The sequence below is a fragment of the Dendronephthya gigantea genome, unplaced genomic scaffold (genome assembly GCF_004324835.1).
Source record: "Dendronephthya gigantea isolate DGI-Jeju-01 unplaced genomic scaffold, DenGig_1.0 000094F, whole genome shotgun sequence".
NCBI classification, from domain to species: domain Eukaryota; kingdom Metazoa; phylum Cnidaria; class Anthozoa; order Malacalcyonacea; family Nephtheidae; genus Dendronephthya; species Dendronephthya gigantea.
In genome coordinates this window covers 367,037-385,252 of record NW_021163104.1, presented here as the reverse complement: position 1 = coordinate 385,252, position 18,216 = coordinate 367,037, and the positions used below count along the sequence as shown (strand labels likewise).

The 18,216-nt window shown below is 36.3% G+C and overlaps 2 protein-coding genes and 1 non-coding gene across 4 annotated transcripts; all 3 read left to right on the top strand.

Moving 5' to 3' along the window:
* The first annotated feature begins 27 nt into the window (after nucleotides 1–27).
* Nucleotides 28–3,383, top strand: LOC114533763. Its single transcript, XM_028555356.1, has 5 exons — nucleotides 28–133; nucleotides 328–421; nucleotides 1,400–1,429; nucleotides 1,731–2,365; nucleotides 2,855–3,383. Exons 2-5 carry the CDS (start codon nucleotides 341–343, stop codon nucleotides 3,333–3,335), a joined length of 1,227 nt encoding a protein of 408 aa, XP_028411157.1. The 5' UTR covers nucleotides 28–133; nucleotides 328–340; the 3' UTR covers nucleotides 3,336–3,383.
* A 1,404-nt stretch (nucleotides 3,384–4,787) lies between these two features.
* On the top strand, nucleotides 4,788–4,860 carry Trnai-gau. The gene has a single exon. It is a non-coding gene; the product is annotated as a tRNA-Ile (tRNA).
* A 249-nt stretch (nucleotides 4,861–5,109) lies between these two features.
* Nucleotides 5,110–17,938, top strand: LOC114533780 (harmonin-like). Of its 2 annotated transcripts, none has more exons than XM_028555374.1 (21): nucleotides 5,110–5,230; nucleotides 5,346–5,413; nucleotides 7,929–8,012; nucleotides 8,435–8,494; nucleotides 8,801–8,868; nucleotides 8,937–9,010; nucleotides 9,440–9,548; nucleotides 9,822–9,846; nucleotides 10,202–10,271; nucleotides 10,650–10,762; nucleotides 11,527–11,611; nucleotides 11,967–12,026; nucleotides 12,258–12,314; nucleotides 12,547–12,649; nucleotides 12,882–12,969; nucleotides 13,392–13,494; nucleotides 13,569–13,622; nucleotides 14,067–14,148; nucleotides 14,998–15,101; nucleotides 15,843–15,964; nucleotides 17,476–17,938. In XM_028555374.1, exons 1-21 carry the CDS (start codon nucleotides 5,174–5,176, stop codon nucleotides 17,492–17,494), a joined length of 1,605 nt encoding a protein of 534 aa, XP_028411175.1. In that variant the 5' UTR covers nucleotides 5,110–5,173; the 3' UTR covers nucleotides 17,495–17,938. The 2 variants fall into 2 exon arrangements, with proteins under 2 accessions (XP_028411175.1, XP_028411176.1); XM_028555375.1 differs by lacking the exon at nucleotides 17,476–17,938 and adding an exon at nucleotides 16,155–17,251.
* Nucleotides 17,939–18,216: the final 278 nt, after the last annotated feature.

Here is an 18,216-nt window from a genome sequence, read left to right as displayed (position 1 = left end):
TACTTTCATTTTATTTGGAAGAGCCAGTATCAGAAGACGCGCGGTGTACTATATTAACTGCCTATAAAACGAATCAACATATATCGCTTGGAAAGTCAGCGACCACCTACAGGTTTTAGACAAGGAATTCAGGGTAATCTGCTTGATGATGTTTCGATGTTTCCTTCTAAATTTAGTCAACACGTATAACGCAAATCCGTCTAATTTTAGCATGCCTTGATATAGAACTAAGATGTATACCTAACAATTTCGTTATTCCTGTTTATGTAATAATGACATGAATGAATGTGTATGAAACTAATTGAGTATTTTTTTCTTATTTTTTAGATAAAAAACAACGATGGTGTCATTTGGTAAATTTGGAATCCTATGCGTTGTGTTTATGATAATGTTTACAGTAAAAGTGCGGGCAGCGCCAAACGTAAGGGTGAAATATTTCTAATTTCCGCTGATTTAAGACACTAGATATAATGCTATCTGTAATCTATTTGCCATTTTTGATCCTTTTTGACGTGGCCGTCCTCGTGCTAAATTTGCGTACTTCTTGGATGGAGAAAAGAGTATAATTATATAAGTGCGAATCAAATAAACGTCAGGCATTTTTCTACACAAGATTATTATTTGTAATAACCATGCATCGCATATAAAAAGTTTTGATGAAATGCAAGTATAAGGCAATATACCTCTGCAATAACACATTTATTTAAAGTGTGATAGCTCGCGTATTTTAACAGGTAACTGCGTGTGTCCTTAAACGCCAAATTCTATAAGGCCACTTCATACGTCGCATTTTGGTTGCGTCGAATGCAATTCAAACCATAGATAATGAGATGATAAACCTCATTTAGCTTCATTATCATCTCATTATCTATTGCTTGAATTGCATTCGACGCGACCAAAATGTGACGTATGAACTAGGCCATAGCTAGGTAAATATTAAGATAAAAGTTTTTGATCGCACAAAGTGGAGATGAAGACGAACTATAAGTATATACCGACTTCACAGATCGCGTCAAAATTAAGAAAAACATTTGATTGGGTCGAGAAATTTGCTTCGTGATAAAATGTCATGTGCAACATGTCGGGCGATGTTTTGATGGACGAATTTATCTTTTTGCAGTCAATTACATGTGGTTTTAACTTTTTCTCTCTTTATTAAAAAAATGCTTTGTAGGAAGTCGATTGCGCGACACACTTAATATAGAATACCGTGCCACTGTCGTGTGCAGGATGGAGTTATACGTTAAATTATTTCTAATGAACCGTACAGTACAATATATACCTTTCTTTTTTACGTAGGCTAATATTCACATGCATTAACGCTTGAAGTTATTACATTTAATTTCTATATAGTTACGCTATCATAAGTTTAAGTAATCGTATTTCAAATTTTTAACAGGGTGGTACCTATGATGAGAAAGATTTAAAGGTAAAACATAATTGTGTCAAGGGTGTCAAGTTACTGGGAAGTAAACATTCGTATAGAATATGGCATTGAAAATTACAGGTGTATACTTCCAAACACGGAAATTTAATTCGATCATTATGTTTGCATCACCTGACCCAAACACTTAATTGTGACCATTGCTGACAAAAAAGGAAATGCCCTGGGAACGAGGCTGGCACATTCTCGCGTGTTTGGATCATGCAGGGCATCCAAGCATGGGAAACCATAAAGTAATTGTTTAATAATACAAAATTATATCGAGGTTTTTATTATTTTACGATAGGAGAAAATATCCTTTTTCAACTCGGACGAACATGATACAATTGGGAGCAGCGTAACTTTACCAAACGCGCTCGGAATTACCAGCATCTTGACCCTTCCTAATGGCGTTGCAGTTCCATTCAGTAAAATAGTTGCGTTGGCTGGAGATTTCTTTGGGGTCCCCGACACTCCAATTATTGACCCAGCAGCGGACGGCACGCAGGGAGTGGAACGAGAGAAACGTCGCAAAAGATTCCTAGCAGCTTTCGGCACACTTGCCTTTGATAAAGGGAAGGATCTTCCAGCTCGTGTTCAGAAACTTGTGAAAATGATCGATGAGGATCATAAGGCTATAAAAAGTGGTGGCAAACTTCATACGGATGCGGAATGGGATAAGGCGACTGGCGGATTTTGGGCAGGAGGTTTGCCTGTCAAATTTGGCGGCATGTTGAGTTTGGCAACAAAGAATTTCGATCACTTTCAACCGCAAGCAACACAAGCATACCTCGCAGGTCATGAATTAGCCGTACTGAAAGCTCGGGAGGCCGCGAAAGATTCAAATGCCGTTACAAAGAAAGGAAAATTAATGGAAGCTTACGCTTTGGATGCGTTTGCTGCTCATTTTCTCACCGACAGTTTCTCTGCTGGTCACATCAGGTTTGATATTACTTCTCATAAGCACTGACCATTCTAGGTGCAAACTGATATCTGCAAAAACTGCTGTTTGTGGCGCGCATCTGTATGCTCTTTTGGTTTACTTTGTATTATAGGTTCTGATTTTCTAAAATTAATGTTGGGCCCTTTCACCTTCAATTGCATGAAAGTCAGTAGAGTTAGTGCAAAGGTTTAAAGAATAAGAAATTCACAGCCACTCGAATGAAGTGTTTTTTATTGATTATGGTAATGGTTGTTGTTGTTGTCGTTTTTGTTTTGTTGTCAACTAAAAAATAACTTACGCTACTTTGGGAAATTAAAGCTTAATGAAATAATAAATAAATGTGTAAAATTAAAAATTATGATCATTTACAACTGAGCTCTACTGCATGTGAAACATTTCTAATTGTGTCCATCTTCTTCAGGTATTCCATGCGTTTCCATCTTTTATCAATCATCATGCATTTTTTTGGTTTCTCACGCTATATATAGGACACCACGTGTGGAGTTACATAACAAGGTCATCATTCAAAATATCGGGGACTATCTCAGCAAATTTATGCACGATGAAGATTGCAAATATGGTTTGCGTGTTAAAAATAAAAAAGGAAAAGAATGGATCTCCTATGGTGACAAATATCTGATGGCTAATGGCAATAAAGAAAATCTTGGTATAGTCAATCAAGCAATCCAGAAATCTGTTCTACAAGTATACGAAGCATTCAAAAATCCTGCGAGCGTTATAAACCCAAATGAAGTGATTGATTTCGTGCCATTTGTCAATCCAGCTGCGGTGAACAATGCTCCATTGTTTCAGATGAAACAGGGTCAACTACTTCGTCGGTTAAGTGTGAAAAATCTCCAGGATCAGCAGACAAAGTCAGATTGGTGGGGAGTCCCAACAGCTACAATGAACATGGCTCAAGGTTCGGACAGAGAAAACTCGGCATTACCATCAGCATTGTTTCAGTAGAAAAAATACTAAAAATTATCATACCAAGTTCATTTGAAAATAAACATACGAATCAAACATATACAAACTATCTTTTTATTCATTTTATTTTTTCTTCCAGTTCAAAAAGAACTTATTACCCGAACATAGTTCTCTGGAATTTGGTTACAATTTTCCTCCAGGATTCTCATCACCAGCAAAATCTATAAAAATATTCTGTGGTCCCTGGCGACTGCATGTGTGATTTCGCCTCACTCGTGACCGAAATGTTGAAAGAAAACAAATTTACACCAGTTGTAAAGTGAACTAACAAACGTAGTTCTCTTCACCATAAAGACTCGAACTTAGTCCATCCCCTCAAACTTAGCATCAAATGTGGTATAACAACTGCCTTAGGCTAAGACTTTTCTCGATGTTTCAACCTGAGGGCCTTCGTAAAGAGAGTTAGTAAATGATTCTCTTACTCACTTTCCGATGTTTCTCTTACTAACTATCTGATGTTTCCGATACCAACGCCTCCTCTAGTGTTATTTAGGGCCTGTTTATATGATCCCGCCTAGCCGGGACGGGACAGTTTCCGAGATCCCGCTTGTAATACAAACACTAATCAGTGTTTATATGACCACTTTTCCATCCAGCCTAGGCGAGATCCCGGCACTTCTTGCCGGGATCCCGCTTAGACGGGACGAGAAATTGCCATATAAACACTCCATCCCGCTTGGCCGGGATGATTTGCGATTAACATATATTACGAGCATGTGTATATATTGGCATATTCGTTTTCTACAATAAAACATGCCTTCGAAGGAACCTGCACAACAAAATGGACTCCATATAAACACGCCATCCCGCCTAGGCGAGTTTCCCGGCTAAGCAGGATGAAAACATCCCGTCCCGGCTAGACGGGATCATATAAACACGCCCTTACAATCTCTATGAAAAAATCCCGATATTCCCTGCCCATAGTTCCCAGTCCTCTTGTAATGATTAATCTGACCTCTTGTATTACATATATGAAATCTTGGGCGTCAATGTTTTATAAGCCGCGAAATGCGACAAGTAATCAAATTATACAGCTGAAAAGAACTGCAAAATAAGTATTATATGACGAAAACTAGATTTGTGATACATGATTTTTGGTCAGGTTTATCGAAATATTGACTATTAATCCTGAGATTTGCATTTCAAAAAATATCCCAAACTCACCAAAGAATTCCAACTACTTGAAAAATTCCCGAAACTCGGGATAAAATCCCGAACTTGGAAACGCAACGCGGGACGATCTTTACGAAATGATTTTGCAATATGTAGGGGGAAAGTGTCAAAGTAATGGAGATTATAAATAACACTAGATGTTATACTATATCTATTATATAATATATAGAGTATATAAACATGCGTTCCTAATTTTTGAACGCTTTCTGGCTGCTATGCTGCCTTAAAATAAATAAAATTGCGTGGCATGGCCGCCAAGGTCCGTTAGCTCAGTCGGCAGAGCGTGGTGCTGATAACGCCAAGGTCGAGAGTTCGAGCCTCTCACGGACCAAATTTTTATATTTTTCGCTTCTTCGTTTTTTAAAATTTTTGTAGAATTTCAATTCGGCCGTAGTTAGACTTTAATGTCAGCAACATGTCACCTGCTAATTTTTTGTCAATACATGATTTGAAATTTGGAAGAATATCCTGCTGATTTATTTTTTCAGCTTTTCTCTCGTTTGCATGCCTCCCAAATATTAAAGAGATCAGTGGCAATACACCCGCGAACAGGCTAAATTTTAATGTCAACAATAAAAACTGCTATTTGTTGGTTCGTAATTGTTTAGGATTTTCCAGAACATTTCAAGCTTTTAAATCTACCGATGGTCATGTCAGGGCAACAAGAGATGTACAATCATGCAAGAGACTTTCGAGAGAAAGTAGGTTACGATAATTTAACCGTGTTTTCGTTGTTATATTACAGTATAAATGCTACCAACTGCATGGGAGTCAGGGAGTGCAGATAGCAAATAGTTGCATTTTGTCTTCTAATAGGTCAGCAATTGCATAGATTCGAGTGAAGAGGCCATGAATTTCTATCAAGCTTTAAAGTCATACAATAGGTAGGTATAACTTTGTTCAAAATACATCCTAATATTAAATATTTCAGCTGTAGGTTAATATTTGAACTCCTAGAGTAAGATATTACAAATATTTTTAGTCAAGTTAGTGTAGTTCATTAGGTTGATTTGAAACAGAAGTTGAATCATCTCGCATTAAAAGCATTATCATCAAGACCCTGCTAACATAATGTTACTTGACAATTTTAGTTAATGTATTTCTAAATTAGGACCAGTTTGTGGTGTTCCCACCAGCAGGGGTTAAGATAATGAATAAATTAAGTAACTAATGTTTAATCTAATGAAATTCCTGGGAGCAGCACAACAACAGAGGTTGAAGTCTAGGGACTTAGGATATTCTTTTAATGATGAGTCAAATTTGAATGAGTATTTAGGCTATAGAGTTATTAATGTGAAACAAACAGAAATGCCCTGAGCGCAAAACAAAGCAATGTGAAACAACACAATGTGAAACAATCCGCCGAACAAAAATACATAAATAATAAAACAAATTTTGAATTGTTTTTATATTATATGAAGAGTTATCAGTTTGTTACTAGCAACTTCAGCCTTCGGATTTAGTTGATAACAACAAACTGAGGCTTGAAAATTCTTAATATCAAGTGAAGATAGAATTCAACAATTGTTAACCCAATGCCTTCAAGTGTCGATGTCTTTATGATACATGATGTCATATGTAGCATGGATAGAATAAGATATCAGTACACAAGTTTGGGTTATAGTTGAATTAACCAGTACAACCTTGCACTAATTTGCAGACACATGCACATTTTTTTCCCTATTCATGCCTCCTGGCATGCTAAGCCTACAATTCAAATTGTTCACACTGAAAATAATTTTTGCTCACACATGCACTTTCCTGTGAATGACACAAAACATGATGGTAATTTTTTTGCAATTCGCTCTTTTCAACACCAACAGGCCAAATTATAATTTATAAGCAAATTGCATGCAGTAATTACATTCAGCACAAAATTTCACTCAATCACTTTTTTTCAAAATAAAGTTAATAAATACATACATTCTAATTTCCCCTGTACACTTTTTTAAAAGAAAGTGATCACAAGAAACAGCGTTTTCATTGGGTGAGCACTCAACATTCATGCTTTCAAACATATTGTAAACAACTCTAATGTTAAAGTTCAGGATAAAGTTTGTTTTGTTTTTCTTGCATGATTTGCGGAATCATGCGAGCTTTTTCTAAACTTTGAAGTTTTACCTTCATCATTTAAAAGTTCTTTCCACACACAAACAATTACTGTATATCAGGAGTCAACGAGTGAAGGACCTTCCCTTGCCTGTTTCGATGATTTTATCTTCGTTTCTTGTGTTTTTTTTTTAATATGTTTCGAAGTCAATTGTGTTTTTCATTGTTAATGAAAAAAGGAAAAGTCGAAAACCGAAAACTCGCCAATTTCAGTGAATGCGTGTCCACAGTCATCTTCAAGAGCCTCCAGCGGTCGATAATGTATTATATTATCCCTATGTTTTACGTCTACTTTATGTAAGATATGTTTAATTACCCCCACCTATTCCCACATACAGTGTTTGATAACGTTAACTATAACATGAAAAATATTTTCAACGAAACATATCTGACGTTTAGACCTAGCTGGAAAATGATTTCTACTATCGCGTTTTTCTACATATTTTGACACTAGGCATTGCACGTTAAGGTTTAAAAACTTCTGAATTTTTAGCGAGTTTACATGTAGGCTGCTTTTTTCGCTGAATCACCTGGGTAGAACTAAAACGACAAATCACAGCAAATCCTGTGTTGCTAGCGTGACAAACTGTCACTTAAAAACATAAAACATAACAGCTTGATCGAAAAAGGCAGAGAGCCTGCAAGGCACGGCGGCAGAGCAAGGGGGAGGAGGCTAAATCCTGTGCATATATTCTATCGGTTGCTTGCACGTCATTGTAAAAAAATCATTTGAAGGTGATTGTACAATGTACAAGTAAAAATGAAGTCAGTCTAATATCTGCTTTCCACTCATGCGTGTTTTTTTATACGCATGGAAAACTTACTCAAAACTGATTTACAATTTCATGCTAACACATTTACATTCAATTCTGTTAACTTGGGGCTGGTTGTATAAGACTATTTAACTACATTTTGCTGGGTTAAATCCTAGCTAACTCAGAAATACGCTACTCTGATTGGCCAATTCTGTCCTTAACTACAGTTGAAAGTTAATAGTCTTTTATACAACTGATTCCAGGTTGCGTAGCCTATGTATTTTATCAGTAGCTATGTATGATCGTTGAACGTCAGTTTAGAATTTTACAAAATTAATATGGTTTCCTTTGTGCGTATGGAAGTTACCGGGTGAATTTGTGCATGTTGGCAACAATCATGCATGACTTAGACTATAGAGTTCGAATAACGAACTAAATGTTTTTATTCACAGTATTTGTTGCCTAAATAAAAGTCAAAAATTAAAATTGATGTACATTACTCTTTTCAAACTTATATTTGTTTTATTGATTGCAGCGTTCGAAATGTTGACAAGTTAATCGCGGATCTGTTGCCTATTATTAATACACCCAAGAGACACATCCTATTTGATGAAGTTGGGTAAGTTAATAAGAATTACTGTTGTTATAGTTTTTTTGTAGACTGGGGTATAGCGAGGGGTGCTCCTACCTCCGAATCGTGGAAAAATCTTCATTGGAACGTTGAAATATCTCAGAGTTGGGAAACCTACTGTTCTACAAATATAACATATCTACACATATAACATATTAATCCATAAACAGTGTACATTATATCCCTATGGTACATTATATATACACCCTGTCTTCTCCCTGGTCAAATATAGGATACATTAATAAATGGTAGATGCGAATTCAAACTCCGTCCTGGAGACAAGGAATGTTACGTTTTTCTTCGATATTAATATGAATTAAACCTGAGTTATGAATGAAAACTGGAGAGATTAACAATTTGGTGATTCATATCATGTCGATTGTTTACAAACAATTGTTTACAAATTTTAGATCTCTTGTGGCAGTTGATGACTATGATGATTTTATGTCAAAAATTCCCTTGCCTCCGAGGTATGTTTAGTGTTGACCATTATCGGCATTATGCTGACTATATAATTTACAATATTGTCTTCATAGTTTGAATATTTCACATACATTTATGGCGTTTTTACGCCATTTTCATGACATCTTATGGGCGTCACAATGGTCACATAAGTGTTTGCTAAATCTCAAAGCATGTAATTAATTGTTCATATAAAACAAGAAATCGGAGCAAATCTTGCGAGTTTTAACGCGCTTAAATCTTAAACTTCAAATAATTTTTATAACCCCTAGTTTATTGTTGTTTCTTTTTATTGCTATTTTTTATCTCAACAGCGAAGGAATACGAATAGTCAAGATAAGAAGGGTTGCAACAGAGTCTCTTGGTTTTGGAATAAGAGGAGGTAAAACTCTGGCAAACCTCGTTGATTTACGAACTGAATATTAACAAGTTGCATTTTGTTGTTGCCAGGAAAGGAACATGGTGTTGGTGTCTATATTTCGTCAGTTATTCGCGGGTCAAGATCGGACATTGCTGGACTGAAGGTAAATTTTATCCTATTTTATGTAGTATTCACTAAAAAGTTTTTTAACTAGGGGTTCTAGCCTGGCATATAAAGGCATTTGTATCATAAATCTATGAATATCTTTCCCCCTACCTTTCATTTTACCAAACCTTGCCCGAATTTGGTGTTCAATGATGAGTGTTATCGTGTAAAGTCTTAAGCTTGGAAATTTTAACAGCGGTAAGAAGCGTGGTTGACTAGCGTCGAGAATTGGTGCATGGTGGGGATTTTTTGAAAAGGCTGTATACATTTAAATACCGTATAAACACCACTTTGATTAGACTGCTTACGACAACGTACAGCAGAGACCAGGCTCAAATTTTGACCTCCTATATAATGCATTACCTTAGCTTTCTCAACCCCCGGACAATGTCAGTACCTTAAAATGAATAATGATAATTTATTTCAGCCTGGTGACGAGATATTGCTTATCAATGGTTTTATGATAACTGAATCAACTCATAGTGAAGTTGTCAATCTCATGAGAACCAGACGTAACCTCAGACTCAAAGTCAGAAGTGAGTGCCTGCCTCATATGTATTTCTCCTGTCAAATTTCAAGTCTAGGTACTGGTATATTTCAAGTCTAAGGTACTGGTATATTTCAAGTCTAAGGTACTGGTAATATTACCAGCGTGTACTCTATTATAAAGCAAATAATTTTACCCTGTCCTGAAAGTGCATTTGAAACTACCATGCAACAAAAAGTCAATCAACTTTCACAGTAACAAAATTGAATCAGCTTTCCAATAATCCTGTATTTATACTGCTTTTTTTCTTTTCATTTTTAAGGTGCCAGAAAATATCCTGAACGAGTGTAAGAACTTTCTGTTTTTTAAGAACGATAAGTAATTTTTAGGCCAAAAACTCAATTCCACACCATATTTCTTAACCATAGAGAATAGCCTCGAACACCATGTATATTGGATCAAGGGTGTCTCAGTACCGGGGTGTGCATAGGGGGAGAGGGAGGTCTTGGGCCTGATCTACCGCTATTCCCCTAAATGATTAATGTAATGTAGTTATGAGGTGTACATGCACAAAGTAGGAAACTTTTCCACATGAAACGAGTCTCTTGGAATTTATTGTTATGTTTCTATCTTATTATGGACCATACTCTGCATCCCTGCTGTGTAATTGGGCCTTCAAAGACGCGTATTTTTTGTTTTCAGGAATGGCAATTTGATCTGGAACACTCTGGACGGAAAAGAAAACGTGTTCCGATACAACCCTGGCGTTTTGGTACGATGCGTTACTTGTGCATGAATGTTTTTACTAAACTTATTAAACTGAAAATACTAATGAACTAACTGCAACCGCTAAACATACAAGAAGTCTGTACCCTGAGAAGTATAGCTATGTTAGTACTGTGATGTACTCTGATGTCCAACAAAATGGCAAATACTTTTGCCCGTTCGTCTAAATTTTTGCGCGCTAAAATTTTATATCAAAGAAAAATTGCCCAACATGCATTAATATCAAATGTCGTATACTCTGAGAAAGTATACAGTGTCATTCCTAAAACACATTGATATATCGCGTAGTGCGATTGGCTGCTTATCCGTTTAGAGTCTGCATTAGATTATCTGAGAAAAAATTCAATCCTATTCTTTCATATAGAATCACATAGTCAGTCAGTTGACTTTAGTTCGTTCTCAGTCCCCTGTGCTGCACATGCGAGAAACTGATAAACAGGTCAAGTTTATTGTTGGACCACAAGGTCTTGGCTGTAGGTTAGTTCACTTTCCACCTAATATATAGCATTACTGTGTTCAAATATACAGTCCAAATATGATCTGAGACTCCTGAATCAGACTAAAATAGTGACAATTGCAATAATTACGTCTGGTTGTTAGGCCCCAACTGAAAAACCGCTTTTGCGATGTGATGGCTCCCTGAATAATTGCTGTTATAATTATAACTTGTTTCAAGGATCGGGGGTTCGTTGTATAGTTTGTTCTAACATAATGTACTGTACAAATATGTTCCACGTGATAACATACTGACAACTTAGGCCCAGAGTTGCAAAAAAGCTGCGGGTACGCGTGTACCACCCGGAGGAAGTTTTGCTTTGAATGAGGTTTGAGAGGAAGGTTCAAAGTTGAACACTCTAATTGATCACATGCATGTACCAAAAACCAAATAATTCTTTATGCTGGTGATGCCACTTGACTCAGTGACGTAACGTCATTTTGAGGAAGGTTTTCAAAACTTGAAATCCTACCGGAGGAAAGTTGAACTCTTTTTGCAACTCTGCTTGGGCCCCGTTCACATGGCACCCGACTGCTATCGAAATTGATATACTATAGATATAGTAGTAATATAGTATGGATATAGTGTGGAAAAAGTATGCATATGCGTATAGAAAATTTCCATAGTATGGATTTTGAAAAAACTTCCAGTGTAATTTTCATGAACTGTATGTGAGATGTCTTGGTACACCTACAGTATTATGTTTTTTTGACCTTGTTCAAATCCTGATTTGTTTTGTTATCAGCGTCCGCAATGGCATTCCGACAAAATATGGTGTTTTTGTCATCCATGTGACGCAGGGTTCACTGGCAGAACGTGTTGGCGTCATGGTGAGTCTTTCTTTCATAAAATGTGTTATACCATACCGGTGACACCGAGTACAATATAGATTAGAAATCATGTTTGGCGTGTACAAGTTCATGTCATTCATGACGAAAAGAATTGTCGACATACTGCACACCATCATGGTAGCGTAGAAACTGAGGTGAAACGCGAAACGAAAGTCTCCTTCATGAAAGGTTTATCGAAAATTCCATCTTGAGTTATTTGAATGTTCTCAAACGCGCACTGGGTAAGCTTTTGGCAGCGCGTTACACTTTTTGGCTGAGTGAGACCTCTGTCCAATTAGGTCCTCTGTGATACTTTAGATACTGTTTGTAAAGAATTTATGTTTTCATCTTCCAGGTTGGGGATCAAATTATGATGCTAAACAAGAAAAACTTCTCAAATATCAAATATTCCGAGGTACAGTAAAGGAATCGATTTTTGCTTTGTTGATGTGAGACATGTACTGTGTAAAAACATCAGCACAAAGAATGAGTTGAGTTCGAGATTAAACACACCGAGGGGGGGGGGGCGGAGAAGTTTTTTTCTCGCTACTTCCGAAGAAAGTGCCAAAGTGATTGCGTATTGTGACATATTTATGTCTCTTTACAAGTAAATTGATTTCACTGACCAGTGTTTGTGTGTTTTTAGGCCGTTCAACTTCTCAAGACTACAAAAGAATTTGACATGATACTAAGACCATGCAAGGTACCGTACATTAAAAAATTCATCTACAAATTTTTTGTGCTATTATGCTATTTTTATGCATGTTCGTCAAAACGTGTGTTAAATATTCGTATCCCATGTTATGACGTCACACCAGTGACATATTGACATTATAATAAACATCAACTTCTCAAAAAGGGCAGTGGAATGTGAAACTACCCAAATGCGGATCGAGAAAAGTTGTTCAATCTCTGTGTTGCTTTATGATTTCTAGGAAGCAAAAGAATTCGTTGAATTTAGCCGTTCTAAAGGTTTTGCAATTGTCAGCGCCAGTAATCCCTCTTCTCCGACAAAGAAACCTGCGGACACTGAACCAGGTTAGCTGTTGTTGCGACACTCTAAAAAACTCCCCGTTTAACAACCAGTATTGTCATTCGCGCTAGCTCCATCTTGATAAGCACAGAATAGTGGACTGTACTTCAAGTTATTCCAATCAATCTTCAGTCTTAAAATAGATTGTTCCTCGCAGAAAACAATCTCTTTAATAATCGTCTGCATAATTTGTTTTATTAAATTGAAGTGCTTAAAATATTTGTGTTTCTTCTATAGTGACAGTGGAGCCAGATGTGAATCCAAGACCTGTTCCTACAACTGCATCTGCCCCAGTTTTTAATAGTGATGATGAAAGGACAACAAGGTAACTAAGGACTAACACAAAACCTAGAACATGCCTATACAACTGACTGCACTGGACTGACATACAGGTTTGCCTGGAGCGAACTAAAGGCTTAGTCCATGTATACATGCAGATCAAGCATTTGAGGTGGCCTGAAAACGTGATTCGTGATCGCGTCTGTAGTTCAAACTGTACTAACGGTTTAACCACAAAAGGCGTAGGCTTTTTACACGTTTAAACGAGCCTAAATTTATACTTATATACAAAATAGAACGAGACAATTAAACAGGTGTTACTGTTGTGATCAATGCACCTCTTTCAATACCACAGTTTTTGGGCCATGTATTAAACAGCTGTTAGGAACACATCACTGGCGGACGCGAATGTCAAGTGTACACCTGGTTGTCGATATTTTTTTATTTATTGTTTTTATTTTTTCTCAGTGCCCATATTTACAGCAAAGTTAAGAAGAAGCGTTCAAGCAAGAAGGATCAAAGCCAACAAAATGAACCCACGCAGAGGAATAATCCTCCTGAAAACATCGCGGTAAAATATATCCTCGACGATAGTTTTCTCAGCAGTGAATTATAATTTCTAATGTGTATCATTACTGTGTATAGTTCAACGAAAAGACGTTGAGTGGTCGGGAACCAAAATCTGTCGTAGTTAGTAAGGTAAGCCATTCTACACTTGGAAAACACCCCTCAAACACTGTAACAAACATTTATTGAGTGGAGGAGAGGGGAGGGGGTGATCGGAATTTACTTTTCGGAAGAGCCAGCCTCTTCCTCACCTCGGGGTCCGTTGTTCCAAGAAGTTCCCATTGCAGAATTTGTGGTATAACGAACATTTATAGTCGTCAACATATACCCACATCACAATACAAACATGAACTTCTTTTAAAAATCTCTAAAATTATCAAAGATTATAGTAATGTCCCATAATAATTCAGCTATATAATTTCATAATCATGCATGCATGATCTTCCTCGCAATGTTGTTTTGTTGAGTTTCCTGTAACGTGTACTATAAATTCTCGTCTGAGAATGAGAATTTTTAGCAAGAATTCTCAATTGGATATTTTCAGTTGACAAATTTTACTTTCCAATTAATGTTTAGAGCGAAATGCATATTCTCATCTTGGACGAAATTGAGGGAAGAATTGTTGTTAGAGATAATGGCGGACTCAGCGGCGGAAATAGTAAGCCATAATTAATTTTTGACATAAAGCATGTCTCAAAAAAACATAAAGCCCGCCGCACACGTGAGCTATAAAATACGTCAGGAATTCCCCTCGAAAGGCAAGTTTCAATTTACTGTAGCTTTCTAACAATGTCATAATGGCTAGGAATTAATAAATAATCAAATCGTGTGTTGAAAATTGCCGGTCGGAATTGGACAATCTTATTGTCTCATACACGCATCAAAGCCTCGTTTATATTTTATAGTTATAGTTTATATTTGCTTCTTTTTGTCTTTCATCGTCCAACTGAGTTTGATTTTGATCGCTAATTTTCATTTTGAAATTATTTGCTGTTACTTAAGAACTGGAGAAAAACATCATTACGAAGTTAAATCCTCTTTCTTACTTACACAAGAATTATATAAATCATTAAATTCGATTTATCCTTCGTAAATATCCGTTACTTTACTTTTCGTTTGAATTGAGACGCTTTACAGTTGTAGCCTGGTAATTTCTGAAGATCATTACTCGGACTACCGTAGGTAGACCGAGTTGTAAAATGGGCTCGGTTTTTTCTTTTGCGTCGCGAGTTTGCAAAAATCACGCGTGGGCGGCACGAAGTCTTCGAACCAATCGAAATTTTCCTTGGATCGTTTCTTGCGCGGGTGTCACGAACATGCCATGTTACTACGAAATAACTGTAGTCCGAGTGATCGCCTGAGTAGGCGTCTTGTTTTACAAAAATTGCAAACACTGCACTGAATCACACTAAAAATTGCATGCACTACGAGCTGAAAAGTGTGAATTTACTATAATAATAATAATACAATGTTTTTCATGCATTATTTCTGAATTTTTGGTTTATAGTTCATACTGGTGATCTTCTCCTGTGCATTGGTAATGTGAGTTTAGCTGGATTATCACTGAGTCAAGCTAAATCAGTTCTCGATGATACGTTGAAGAGGGATGAGGTATATTTTATATTCCACTAAGTTGTGCCGATATTTCTTGAGCCAGAGACTGTAATATAATTTTGTACCAAATTCTCTAAGAAATAAGTGAACTTTGTGGCATAAATCAATTTTAAGGGTCATTTTCCATGGACATAGTTTATTCTGACTCGTTTTCTATGCAACATCTATGGCTACTTTATCTTCTTGTGTTGCCGTTAAAAAGTAGTCTCGGGAAAACTGACCTCTTCCTGCCGTCCTGCCTTGCCCTCCTTCCTTGCCGTCTTTCTCTCCCTTACCTGCATGCCGTCCTCCAGCCCTAGCCGTCCTCCCCTGCCATCTTCGAGCCCAGCCTTTCTTCCCTGCCCTCCTTCCCTGCCGTTTTTCCCTCCATTCCCCGCCGTCCACCCCTGCCATCCTCTAGCCCCAGCCTTCCTTTCCTGACATCCTCCCTATACCGTCTTTCCCTCCATTTCCTGCATGCCGTCCTCCCCAACCCTCCTCCCCTACCGTCTTCCCTGCCTTCCTCCCTAACCCTCCTCCCCTACCGTCTTCCCTACCTTCCTTCCCTACCTTCCTTGCCGATCTTAAGGTCTAATCTGGGAAGAATAGCCTACGTCTCCTGAATTCCATCCAATTCCCTTACAGCTATATTTGTATTCGTTCAAATTACCCCCATGTTATATAAAAATATTTGCGTAATATTCTCGTGTTTTGTTTTTCTCTCTGCATGCATAACTCACATTACGACCGCTCCTCTAGGAAAACATTTCTGTTGTGATTGGTGTTACACCTGATCGTAACAGAAATAACGCATCACCAGTCAGTTCTAACTGGAGCTTTGCCCAAAAAGATTTGTCCAACATTGACGAAAAAGATTTGGTGTAAGTACTTCGTACACTATGTTATACATATTTTATTATTATATGTTACTGTTATACATATCTGGTATACAATATAATTTTACCTTAGAATGTAATTTGACGGTATCAACGCATGTTTAATTGTCTTAAAGTGATCTGAGTTGTTTTGTAAACTAACCTATAAATTGCTAACATGATGTTCTAATTTTAGGTATACACACTAATTTAATGTAATTGATGATAGAATTTCTTTGCTTGTAAAAAATAAAATAGCTACATCAGTAAAAAACTAAAATACAGTAAAACCAAAGTAAACGAATAGTAAAGATATTAATTGTATAATCACTCCATATTTTTCACATTAACATACAAAAATTAAAACTTGGTATACTAAAAATTGAAAGATTGTAGACTTTTAATTGTAACAAATTGTAATCGATGTAAAACGTGAATTTACTGATCTAAATTAATTATTTAACTAATGTCCGATTCTAAACAAAAAATTTGGTTGTACAATGTTATTTGACTAAAATGTAACTAATTAAATAACACGTGATTCAAATAGTCAGAAGGAATGTCGCGTGCAACTAATCTAATGGTATAAATACACGTCTTTTTTATTAAACTTCACACACTAATATAAAAGAGACGAAATACTTCTCGACGTTCGAGCTAATGGCATTCGTCAGAAGAGTTGGATATAGAAAGCCTTTTGGTCGAGAAGCCTTTTTCATTAATTTAATTTATCAATTCATATCTGTGCATATAATATAAAATAAAATAACCTATATTATTCTCAATATTTAGAATATATCTATGTTTTCAAATGCCAAATTGATTGGAAATATGCATGTGGTAAACCCCTAATAGAGCTTTGCAAATCACTGCAGCGCTGGTATTCTATCACAGAATTTTGGGGCTGTTGCGGATTTTCTCTTTTATGAAAAACTAACTGACACGAGAACTTACGCAACTAAGAGAAACTGAGAAAGCTCGCTTTTCCGATTTCGCCCAGACAATTAAACAAAGCAAGTTCTAGTCCGGAAAGTGATGAATGTAGACGCGCATGGCATGTTTGATATACACAAATCTGCTTTTCCTAAAGTTGATAAAAAGCCCATGCATGCACAATAGATCATTTTCCAAATATCTTGGAATTTAACGTGTGCTGTCTGATGGTCGAAACACGTGTTTAAGATGACAGCCTTGTTCATGCATATGGAGGTATATATCGTCTCAGTTTAATTATATATATGTTTCGTACGTTATTTCCGAGTTTCTTACCAGTGTAAGAAAACGATAAAAAATTAAAATTATTTTTTTGGATTATTTTTCGTCTTTGCGTCGTTTAGTTTTATATTTGATAAACTGAGTGTATGCAATCAATTAAATTATTGATACCTTTTGTATTTGTGTAAAATATAAACAAAATATTGAAGGTAATACAGGCAAGTTGCATGCAAGTTACTTAATTATGCATGATAATGTTCATACCCATCACAATTATTCAGATTATTATTTTTGTCTTGTAGGTTTGATACCAAATTTTGAAGCTTTCAAGTCTCAGATCAATGCCTGCATATATAAATTTCTATCACGAATATTTATTTAACAATTTAACCCAGACCTCCTTTTAACATGAACTAAGACGTAAAGCAGTATTTAACCACTGATTTAAACTCATTTTGCCGTAATAGTCGTTTAATCACACAAGCTTAACGCAAAATAAATCCTTCGCCCTTGAGAGACTGTAGTCGTGCAAAAGCGGATTTTAATAATATAGTTCGCTCTTTATGTCGCCTTTCATTAAACTTGATTAATAACCATTAGCCCAAAGTATACATCAAAGTAGCATGTTGTAATATAGGTGAAACATGCATCCACTTAAGGAGTATAGCTGCGTCATGTTTGTCAAAAGCCTTTTTGTTCAGAGGTTTTGATTTTTATGGAAGAAATAAAACGATTTTTCATGTAGCTATGTATGTGTTCATACTTTTCTCATGTCAAAATCATTAATGATTTTTATAATTTGAAACACTTTATAGATTCAAAGTTTTTTTATTAGATGTTAATTTGTTCCAAGCCATTGCACTTCTTAACGAAAAATATTTATTACCAAAATTTGTATTTGACTTAGCTGGTGAAAGATTATGCTCAGCCTGTCTGGTTTGATAGTCATGAACGACATTTGTTTTCGCGAAAAGGTTAATGAGATAGTCAAGAACTAGGCCATTTTTTACCTGATACATTGTAGTGCATAATTGGTTATTTCT